General features: G+C 37.0%; 1 protein-coding gene across 1 annotated transcript; it reads right to left on the bottom strand.

Moving 5' to 3' along the window:
- Positions 1–10,599: 10,599 nt before the first annotated feature.
- On the bottom strand, positions 10,600–11,547 carry LOC308351188 (olfactory receptor 5M5; the record flags this gene model as incomplete). The annotated part of the gene is made up of 1 exon (XM_080816651.1): positions 10,600–11,547. The coding sequence occupies exon 1, from the start codon at positions 11,536–11,538 to the stop codon at positions 10,600–10,602; it is 939 nt and encodes a 312-aa protein (XP_080672777.1). The 5' UTR covers positions 11,539–11,547.
- Positions 11,548–12,071: the final 524 nt, after the last annotated feature.

Below are 12,071 nucleotides of genomic sequence, written 5' to 3' on the forward strand. Positions count from 1 at the left end.
TTCCACTCAATCAACAAGATCCTTCTTGAAAAAAGAAAGTTTTATCTATATAAGAAAAAACTCTATCAGGTGATAATTATTAGTTAGAATTTAATTAATTCCTCAGAGGTGATGCCCAAAGCAATTTTATGACTTAAAAACTGTGATGACAGTGTTTAAATAATCACAAGCCTCTTGAGACCTTTTAAATTTGTCATAAACCTGCTTCACATCCATTCCATGATCACACACACACACACACACACACACACACACACATCACAACTCTATCAAATGAAGATGAAAGCTATTGAATATAAAATAATTTAAAAATAAAATTAGTCATATGTATTCTTTAAGCTGTCCTCCTGCACCCTAACCACAGAGGATTTTTTCCAGAACTATTGTACAGTACTTAATCCCCAGCTTCCGAACGCATGTCTGATTTCTCTAATTTCCTCCCTACTCATATGTCTCAGCTCTACCGCTTCTCTCCTGGAATAACCTCAGGACCTCCATTTTTCCTGAGCTGTCCACCTTTTGCTGGCTCCTATCCTTGAGCTCAGCTCTAAACTGATGGTTACCTAGTGAATACATCAAGATGTTTTGCAAAGCTAAAAGGCTTGTCATATAATAGGAACCATCATCTCTAGAAAGATGGTTATTTGGGAGCACCTGGGTGGCACAGTTTGTTGCATGTTGGACTCCTGATTTCAGCTCCGGTGGTAATCTCAGGGTTGTGAGATCAAGCTCCCCATTGGGCACAGTGCTCAGCGTGGAGTCTGCTTGAGATTCTTTCTCCGTCTCCTTTTGCCTCTCTGCCCTGCCCTTTCTCTCTCTCTAAAATAAATAAATAAATCTTAAGAAAAAGAGAGAGAAGAAAAATGGTTATTTGTTGTATCTATGTATGGGGTGGCTCACTATCTTTTTCTCACCTTTTACTGGAGAACAGTGAAACATCATGTTGCCCCCTTCTATGTATTCATGCCCCCCTTCTATGTATTCATTCATCCTTCCTTCCTGCCTTCTGTAAAAATAATCTACTAAGGTATCTTTGGGCTTTCCAAAACTTTAGAAAATCATTTTCATGTTAAAATATTCTCAGTATCCTTAATACTGATGTTCATCTCACAGGTTTTGCAACTGCGCAGATTCAATTTGAAAAAATATAACTGTGCTGCCTATTTATTCTGTGATGACGGATATCTTAATCTTTATGAGACTGAGTTTTCTCACATTGAAAATATTGCTGCAGGATTGTTCTCTGAAGATTTTAAAACTTAGAGTATATGTAAATATCTGGCCATGTGGAAAGCATGTAAGTCTATCACAAAAAAATTTTAGTGTCTAACACCCCTTTGTTTATTATTGAGAAAAATAAAAAATTCCCCAATTTTGCACTTTGGTATTTATCATGTGACCAGCTCTAGTTTTTGTCTAAGTAGCCATTTACCTATTTCTAACCATGCACTTATTCCTACTAAATAAGAAGTTGGAATCCAAGTATAAGTAGTAATACTTTGCTCACTCGTAAAACACAAAATAAACAGCCCTACCTACAAAAAAGTTGGAAAACCAATACACTTTCAAAAAGTAAGTAAGGGGAATTGTTTCTTGTATTTATAAGGGTGATTATTTTTCCCTATGGTATTTTTAAAATATCAAGATGAAGCAATCAATTCTGCTAATTAAAAGTTTCCTGAAGACAACTCTCAAGGATTAACAACAGGAGAGCTAGGAGTGGTGTAAGCTTCCCTTCTGTGTCTTCTTTGTCTCTCTCAGTAATGGCCTTACTGACTACTTACCATGCATTGCCTGGTCCTTTCTCCCTCACTGACTCCAAGACTCAGCAGAACAAGTTGCACTCTAAAGAAAGTCAGTTAGTTACTCATTAATTGTACCTTTCCACCAATGTGGCACAGGCACATTCTACCGTATGGTATTACTGCAGCAATCATACATTCCTTTGATAAAAATGGGTATTTTAGACGCCTTTTTTGGTTGTTTTATATTTTTTTTTGTGTTTTTGTTTTGTTTTGTTTTTTGGTTTTTTGTTCTTTAGAAAAGCCTGAGAGGAAACGAAAGTAATTGGAACAAAAGTAATTGGAGACACCAGTTCACAGGATGGATAGTGCTTCCAATTCCTTACTTTTCTAGGCCACGATGTACTTTGTATAGCTGTTGAATTTCTTAGTGGTCATGTGTTTTTCATGTGTTTGATTAATAAAGTAACTAAATTCATTAAATTTGACATACTGAACCTTTTTCATATAAGATTTTTTCAAAAACTCATTTAAAAATATCAGGTTAATATTATTAAACCTATCTCACAGCTGAAGGAACTGAGCCTTAGAAAAGATAATTAATTCTCTCAAAATCAAGGAGCTACTGAGTGACCAGGATGCGATGAGAAAGCAGATCTGACTGCAACCCTCTGTCCTTAACCACTAACACCCATGGCTTTCCTCAGAGTTAGTTCATGTCGTTTCACGAGGTGGATTGAACATCATCTCATTTCACAAAGGGATTGAACATCTACAACAATGCATCAAAAGTGCCCATGCTTTCTAGGTTAAGGGAAGCAATTTCTAATAAATTTATTACAACATTTGGCTAGAGAAAGAACCAAGTAAAGTGGGTTTAGTTCCACTGAGGAATTCTGTTTACAAAGGTTAGTCCTGGGGCGCCTGGGTGGCTCAGTGGGTTAAAGCCTCTGCCTTCGGCTTGGGTCTTGGTCCCAGGGTCCTGGGATCGAGCCCCACATCTGGCTCTCTGCTCAGCGGGGAGCCTGCTTCCCCTCTCTCTCTCTGCCTGCCTCTCTGCCTACTTGTGATCTCTGTCTGTCAAATAAATAAATAAAATCTTAAAAAAAAAAAGGTTAGTCCTTTAGTGCTAGGCAAGTTATTGTCCTTTAAGTTCTTCATCTTTAAAACGCATGAATGTCAGGGCCCTGGGATTGAGCCCCACATCAGGCTCCATGCTCAGTGGGGAGACTGCTTATCCCTCTCCCTCTGCCCCTCCCCCTCTCTTTCTCTCTTCCTCTCTCCCTCTCTCTTTCTCTCAATAAATAAGTAAAATCTTCTTTAAAAAATAAAATGCATGAGTGTATACTACAGTATATCTTAGGTCATTTCCAATTCAAATGTTCTGCACTTTGAATATCATAATATCAATAAAATTGAGAAAATCATATACAAATGACTTCCTCTATTAGTAAGCTTTTTCTTTTCTTTTTTCCCCTGAGAGCTTAGTGAAACTCAGCTTTTGCTCAGCAACTTGGGGAACAAGGAGCGATTTACCACCATGCACTTTGGGATCTTGATAGTAGGGAAGTGGGCAGGAGAACACTAAATGCATAAGGAAATAGGGTGCTAGGAAGGTAGCAAGGACATAGGAATAGATAAATTCATGACCAGTTCAAATATTCCTCCTAAAGTCAACCTCAAGATGGAAGGAAAGAGCTAGAAATTTTGGTTTGGGAAGAAGACTCTCATTTGCTGGATTGATAATGATCATGTCCAGTCATGCAGTCTCTCTCTATCTTGGTTAAAACAAGATTATTGCTCTTCATGGAATTCTTGACTCCAAGTCACATGCTGAATCATGACTGGAAGTCATATTGCCTTCATATCACTAAGATTAGGAAATGTTAGTTCTTCCTCTCCTATTCCAAATTGAATCTAAGTACGCTAGCAAAGCATTCCTTCTCTCCTCATCTAATCTAGTTTACTATTCAACCGCATATTTTCTCACTTTCTTATCTGTGACTGGTGTCCCAGGTACAACCAAGTTATCCTCCATGGACCAGCTGGTTCCTTCTGCAGGAAATGACTTTCCCCATTCCCTGCCTTTGAAGATCTACTCAGCTTCCAAAGCTCAGATCAATGGTTACTTCCTCTGGGAGAACTACCTTAATAGCCTTGAGCAGAGTGGATACTTCTCTTCCTCTGTGCCCAGAAAACAATTTAAACAAATACTTCAACTGTTTCCCTTATCAAAGCAAGTCTTATGGTAAAATAGTTTTGAAGTTTCTCCATAAATAAGTTTTACTCTTCAGAAGGAGTGGAAATATATTTTAAAACCTACCATGCCTTGCCTTTGATAGACCTCAATAACTTTTTGTTGAGCTGAGTTAAATTAACATGTGACCACAAATACACTAAGATATTTCTATCAGTTGAATTGTAAAGCAAGAGGTAACTTGTCCTCAACATTGTCTTGCTTGTGTGAAAATATTACCAATAAGGTCACTAAATGAAGCAAGTCTTCTAGGGGGAAAAAAGTCCATTTTATTATAACAGATCTTCCAATTCAAGGTCATCAGAATAAGTAATGATTTTAAAGGTATTATAACCCCAGGACATCTGGGTGGCAAAGTCAGTTGTGCATCCAACTCTTTTTTTTTTTTTTTAATTTTATTTATTTATTTTGACAGAGAGAGAGAGAACACAAGTAGGCAGAGAGGCAGGGGGAAGCAGGCTCCCGCTGAGCAGAGAGACTGATGTGGGGCTCCATCCCAGGACCCTGAGATCATGAGCTGAGCTGAAGGCAGAGGCTTAACCCACTGAGCCACCCAGGCCCCCAAGCATTCAACTCTTGATTTCAGCTCAGGTCCTGATCTCAGGGTCCTGGGATTTAGCCCTATGCTGGGCTCCATGCTTAGCTGTGAGTTCTTCTTGAGAATTCTCTGTCTCTCTTTCAGCCCCTTGCCCTGCCCATGTGCACTCTCTAAAACAATAAATAAACATTTAAAGAGATAAATGCATTACAATTCTCAAATCAATGGCTACTTCCATATGCATTCTGATTTCCTAAGCTTATTCATCAGAGCATCACACCAATTTTTTTTTATTTAATTTTATTATTATTTATTTGACAGAGAGAGAGAGAGCAAGAGAGGGAACACAAAGCAGGGGGAGTGGGATAGGGAGAAGCAGGCTTCTCACCGAGCAGGGAGCTCGATACGGGGCTCAATCCCAGGACCCTAGGAACATGACCTGAGCTGAAAGCAGATGTTTAATGACTAAGCCACCAATCACATCATTTCTTAAATGCTCCTTAAAACTCAAGAAAATTACTTCAACGATGAAATCAAACATACTTGTAAGATATGAGACAGTTAGGATTTATAAAGAGAGGAATCAGGTTTCCAAGCCAAAGATTTGCCATAAGTCACATATATAGCTATCATTCTTCACTTTTGATTGGACATTCTTTGGAAATTTACTCTACAATATTTTTATTCTGTTGGTTAAATAAGAAATCACTTTGGGGCACCTGGGTGGCTCAGTCCATTAAGCATCCAACTCTTGATTTCAGCCCATGTCATGAACTCAGGGTTGTCAGATCAAGCCCCATGTTAGGCTCCATGCTGTGCTTGGGTCTATTTGAGTTCTCTCTCTCTCCCTGTGCCTCCCCTCACCCCCTGCTCATGGTCTTTCTCTCTCAAAAAAAAAAAAATTAAATCACTTTCCCTATAGAAAGGCAAACAAAAAACACTTTTTTACATTACATAATAAAAATTCAATCCATATAAGACTTTCAAATTATTCATGTGGTGATTCTTCATGGTATGACTAAAAAAGATTCGTGTAGTAACTCAACTTTAGGTTTCCTCATATTTTCAGATATTACATTCTTTCTCTTTATTATTTGATAGTTCAAAAGAAGAGGCACAACATATTAGAGAGATACAGTTTTAATTTTGCTACTGATTTTTTCAAGGAGGTGCCATTGCCCAGGGTATTTCTAAGATAGAATTCAAAAGCAGAGAGGTTTCTCTGGCTTACAGTGACTGGAAAGATTGAAAATTTGCTCATAAAAGTGGTAACTTGAGACTCCCATATACTCCTAAGCATGTTCTGGAGTTTCCATTTGGTCTATAGTAAAGTCTAATTTTTTCAGAAGCTATGAAGCAGCAGGATGTGATGATAATGTTCCATGTTGCCAGCACTTGAGAAAACAGCTGTGATGTTACACAAATCTAGATGAAACCGATAAATAGACAATGGCAGCCGTATAAATGTAGAGCACTTTGAATCTGATCTTGTAAATACATGAAAAGCAAATGATCATGTGGCTGTGATTGTCAGAGATAGCATCAGAGACAAAATATCGAGTTAACAGGAAAGTGACCATGTTATACTGTTCAAATAAAGTGATCAAGGAAATGATCTTCTTAAATAAAAAGTTAACCAGAGTATGTGGGATGGGCAGATCAGTGAAGAGATCGTATGAGGATGTGATCCGCAGTGTTAGGCTCAAGACTTCCGGAAGAAAGAGAATACAAATAACTAGAAACAAGACAAAAAAGAAAAGCTGCCACACTGGATAACTGGTCCACCCCAGGAGGATAAATTCCTTCTCTCTGGTCTGATTTATCCGGAACATGCCAGATGAATTCTTCTGTTGGAGGAAATAAAAAGAGATTGACTAACTGTACATGAGTAAATCATACACAACTAAGGTTCCATCAGTGTGTGTCATGTTTTCTGATTGTTGTCACCTTTCACAACTGATCTAATTTCCAATTTGAAAGAATCCTTTAATTTCGATCTATCTATCTATCTATCTATCATCTATCATCTGTCAATCACCTTTCTAGTGTTTAAGGGGGCACAGACAATGTACCAAGCTGAACAACAGAGAAATAATTGCTTTCAAATTTTAGATATGACCTTGTGGTATTTACAAGATGTGGAACACAGGAATTAATTAAGTAACCAAAACTATAAGGGCATTATATCTGAAGAATGATAAATGTAATAACAGAAAAATATTGAAACCTATGAGAGTAAACCAAGTCTCAAAATGGTGAAGGAACTTTCTAGTTAATAATACAAATCAGTTCACTTTTATTAAGTGAACACTATGTATTGGACATTGTGCTAAGTACTTTATAGGTATTTCTTAAATGTTTTTATTTAAGTAGAGTTGACACACAATGTTACCTTAGTTTCAGGTGTACAACATAGGTATTAATCCATTTTTCCACCCAGCTTCTCTATGAGAAAGTACTATATATATTTATTTTATAAAAGAAAATACTGAGGCAGAGAGAGATTAATTTGATCAATAAATCTGATCCTAGAATTTATGTTCATGACTATTAATTTGGCTGATAAATGATGGAGTCAGGATCTGACTACAAAGTTCACTTTATTGAAAAATATGAATTTGTATAAACACTATAAAATAGGATCTTTTCTCATAGTAGATTATATTGGTCAGTGTGCATTCAGCTTTCAAATACCCAATCAACAGTATTTTTAGAATACAGAAAATGATAGTTTTACTCATTCCATGGCTTTTCCCTTCAAAAAAGTATAGTGAAAAACAGTATATCATAGTAGAAAAAAGAAACAATAAATGTCAAAGCCGGACACATTTGGATTTCTCTTCACAGCTATGTGATTTTAGGCAAGCAATTATTTGTGAGTTTCTGCTAAACTTTAAAATGGGATGACAATTCTATAATCATGGTATTGATGGGCAGATTAAGTGAAACAACATATGTTAAAACAGGGCCTGAACTTTGGTGAACATTGTTATTCCCTTCTCTCCCCTTCATGTGTGCGTGTATGAGTGTCAGAGTCTAAACATTCTTCAGATTTCCAGTGCTCCAAGGAAATATATGAGATATGAAGAAAAATATTAGATTTACAGCATTATCATTCCCTGGGATATTTGTTTATTTTTTTAAGGACACATCGATCGGATTTCCTGAGAAAACGACCAATTGGATTCATGACCTTTAGATAGGTGGGAAGAAAAGTATAAAATATCTTATAATTATTGTTCCTTAAGGAAGTGTGGAAAATATTCTCTATTTTCTCATAGATTCTTCCAATATCACCTTGCTTAATTTGTTCAATGAATCTAGAATCCAGCAAAATCAACTTTAAAAGAAGAAGAGCAAGAGTTTAAGAGCTTGTTCTTAAAATTCCTCACGGGAGATGTTTTCATTAATAAGGGAATTCAAATAATTCATACACAAAGCACTGCAAAAGCACAAACTTACTCTATCTCCAGCACAGCACAATATGAACTAAAAAATAGATTCTCTATGGTGTAATTCCTAACAGCCAACCAATTCATGAAAGCACTTGGTGAAATCCCTCTTTATTTTAGATGTTCATACATGTAGTCAAAACTATGGCTTCATGTTGCTAATACCAGTCATAAATGTCAATGACATCATGGTCACAGGTATTTCTGAAAAATACTGTTAGCTTATAGCTCACATATTTCCACAAAGTCCTTTGTTGGTTCATTCAAAGACATTCTCCGACATGTGCAAACTGGAGGTACTTTGTTCACGTTCAAAATGGAGGGTCACTTAATTTTTTTCTATGTTGCAATCATTAAGAAAGCTTCATTTAGGGCCAAGCTAGTCTGTAAAACTACAGACATGGACCCTGAAATTAGAATATTGGAAAAATAAGGGAGCTGGTTTTGTATAATTGCATATGTGTGTGTGCTTAAACAGCAAAAGATCCTAGGATTTGTTTAAGTATAATCCAACACACTATTAATTGGATGTTAAAATTTACAAAAAAAAAAAAAACAATTTGTTTAGATGTGTATTTTACCAGCATTCATAGACAATTTGACTTTTTTTTTAAGGTTTTTATTTATTTATTTGAGAGAGAGAGAGAGAGAGAGACAGTGACAGAGATAGCGAGAAAGAGCACAAGCAAGGAGAAGTGGTAGAAGCAGGCTCCCACTAAGCAGGGAGCCTCATGCAGGGCACATCCCAGGACTCTGGGATCATGACCTGAGCTGAAGGCAGATGCTTAACCCACTAAGCCACCCAGGTGCCCCGACAATTTGACTCTCAAAATAAAAATATTTAAAGAACAACATCTAGTAATAGAAAAGTTGCAATAATTATATGGAATAACAGAGAATTAATAAATATGAAAATGTTATCTTATAGAAAACATTGAGGAGAAATAAGGTCTTGGGTAGAAAAGAAGCTTTGAAATACAACTGAGAAATACATGTCCAGGGGTGAGTGAATAATTACAGTTCTGTGGCTTTTCCTTTCTCATTGAAAGCAACATGTACACATGTGATCACGAATCACATCTAATACTTATTTTGTTCAGACCCTGCCTGTTCTGATATCACATTGTACTAGTAGCTATGAGTATGCTGGAACAGGTGCACAAAGGATGAACAAGTTCTCTTCTTGTACAATCCTATGAGACCAACTTCAATTTAGAATACATTCTTTCTTTCCTCTGTTGCATTAGCAATTTCATTTTCTTGTATTACAGCACTTAACAAATTGTATTGATTCTTCTCTTTACAGTTTCATGAATTCTACAAAACTATACAGTCCTAGAGCTCCTCGGGGAATCTTTGGTAATGGAGCAGTACTTGGCTTATAGATACTCTGTAAACATTTCATCAACTCTGCTTATGCTTTGTAGCTGCAAAGTCACCTGAAAAGTTAACATCTTAAAAATTAACTTGTCTTTTGAATTCTTTAGCATCAAAATATTTACAAATAAGTCACAATGTTGAATTCTAAAATTAGATATGTAGTACCTAATTGTGGCAAAGGGCAACTTTTGTGGATAAAATTAGCATTATGCTGAGATAGATAGATATATATATATTATATATATATATATATATAATATATATATATATCTGTCCCACCCTGAAAATAGGTTAACAGGCAAAGATGAAGGAAGGCGTAAAAACCGCAGAGCCTAGGAGTCTGTGATGTCACAGATAAACTCCACAGAGTCACGATTTCTTTTGAGGCAAGCCATGTGTTTTTGTAAGAGACATCCGTTGCCTGCTTCAAGAGTTAATATCTAAAAACTAATTGGAAGTTTTTGTGTACTGTTATGGCAGAAGGAAGTAAGTGTCTTATTAAAAATGATTCTTTTAAGCAGGGAGGAATAAATGGACATCAGGCATGGACATGGAGCTGTTATCTTGACTTTTTTCTACCAGAGGTGACAGCAAGTCTCAATCAGCAGTTGTGGTCACAATGCTCTAGACCATGCAGTGGAAACCACTGCATAGCAAATGCTACAGAATTACAAACTACTAAAAGTTAACTCATAAGAGTCAACGTGTGTATTGACAAATGTGTGTGTGTGTGTGTGTGTGTGTGTGTGTGTGTGTGCATATATAGCCATACATTGGTTTGTAGATGCAGAGAAATTTTCCACAAACATAAGAAACTGTTAATAATAGTAACCTTAAAAGGAGACAATGGAAGATCAGGGTGGGAGAAGAAAAAGGGAAAAATCTTTTATTTTTTATTTTTTATTTATTTATTATTTATTTTATTTATATTTTACTATAAGAATGTATAATTTTATAGTGTGAAAGTAACAAATGATGTAAAAGTGTTTAAGAGAAATTATCCACTATACCTACATATCTGACCTCCAACCCTTTGCACACTCGATGCACACTCACACATCACCTGTAAAACTATAAATCTCCTGTACCTACGTCTTGAATGTTTTGTCATTAGATTTTAGCTTTTCATTATAGATTTAAAATAACTTTACTGTAAATGCAGTTAAAGTTGGATCCAGTTCTTATGAATATAGCTTTTATTTAATTTATAATGAAAGATACATTGTAATTTTACTTCAAAAGTACATTTTTTCTGATCAGTTTCCAAAAAGCTTGTTTCACATTCTTGTTCCTCAGACTGTAAATGATGGGGTTCAACATAGGGCTTATAAAAGTGTAGAAAACAGCAATAACTTTAGACTGCTCCACTGACTTGTCCGTGGGAGGTCTAACATACATGCAGAACAATGTCCCATAAAATACAGTCACTGCCACCAGATGGGACCCACAGGTGGAAAAAGCTTTGTGCCTGCCTTCAGCAGACTGCATCCTCAGGATGGCAGTGAGTATAAAGATATAGGAGATGAGGATTATAAGGAGGGAGTTGGAGAGGTTAAATCCTGCTACCACAAACATGGATGTCTCCTTAATGAAAGTGTCAGAGCAGGAGAGCTGGATAAGAGGAGGGTCAGCACAGTAGAAGTGATTAATAATATTGGAGTCACAGAAGGTCAAGCGGCAGGTCCACATGGTTTCCATCAGGCCACTAAGGAACCCATAGACATACGGACCAACGATCAGGCGGATACATACCCCTCTGGACATCTTGCTGCTGTAAAGCAAAGGGTTACAGATGGCCATGTATCTATCATAAGCCATTACAGCTAGCATGTAATATTCGGTAATAACCATGGCAATGAAGAAATAACACTGGACTAAACAAGCAGCATAGGAAATGGTTTTCTTCTCCGATAAGAAGTTCACCAACATCTTGGGAGTCACATTCGTGGAATAGCACAAATCCAAGCAAGACAAACTGGCGAGAAAGTAGTACATGGGGGTATGGAGGCGTGAATCTATCCTGATCAATACCAACATCCCAAGGTTCCCCCCCACAGTGATCAAATAGATCACCAGAAACAGCACAAAGAGGACGGGCTGAAGCTCTGGACGATCTGTTAATCCCAAGAGAACAAATTCAGTCACCAGGGTGGAATTTCCTCCGACCATTTTCTTAGCTGCCAGCGTGTTCACTTAGATGAATAAAATAAAGAAGTGAGTCAGAAATCCATTATATATTTCTTTCTTTCTCTCATTCTCCATTCTCACACTCTCCATCATCCTCACACAAAACTGTTATCAGTGTCTGCAGTTGGAAAAGCTGAGACTTTTAAGAAGGTCAGAGCCCTTATGAGCTGGGTGTGTAACGTGCAGATGATTCCCAAGACAACAGACCCTGTGACACAGTCTGTTCTGGAATGGGGAGCCTTATGACCCAAAAAGTTTGTCTACAAATGGATTGAATGACCAGTTGTCACTTACAGTTCACTGTAAAATCATGGGCTTCATCACTGATCCCGGGAATGGTGCCCGACAAAATGGCGACATGTGTTTGAAAATACTCAACAGTCAACGGTGTTTGAATATTTAGAAGCTCAACTCTTGAGACTTGCACCCCCTACTGGCTGTATTAAAGAGCCCCAAATTATAGCGGTTTGAAGGAAATTCTCTGGAACCTGTTTCGCTGCTCTATCAATAAAATA

The sequence above is a fragment of the Martes martes genome (genome assembly GCF_963455335.1).
Source record: "Martes martes genome assembly, chromosome: 10".
In the NCBI taxonomy this organism is placed as follows: domain Eukaryota; kingdom Metazoa; phylum Chordata; class Mammalia; order Carnivora; family Mustelidae; genus Martes; species Martes martes.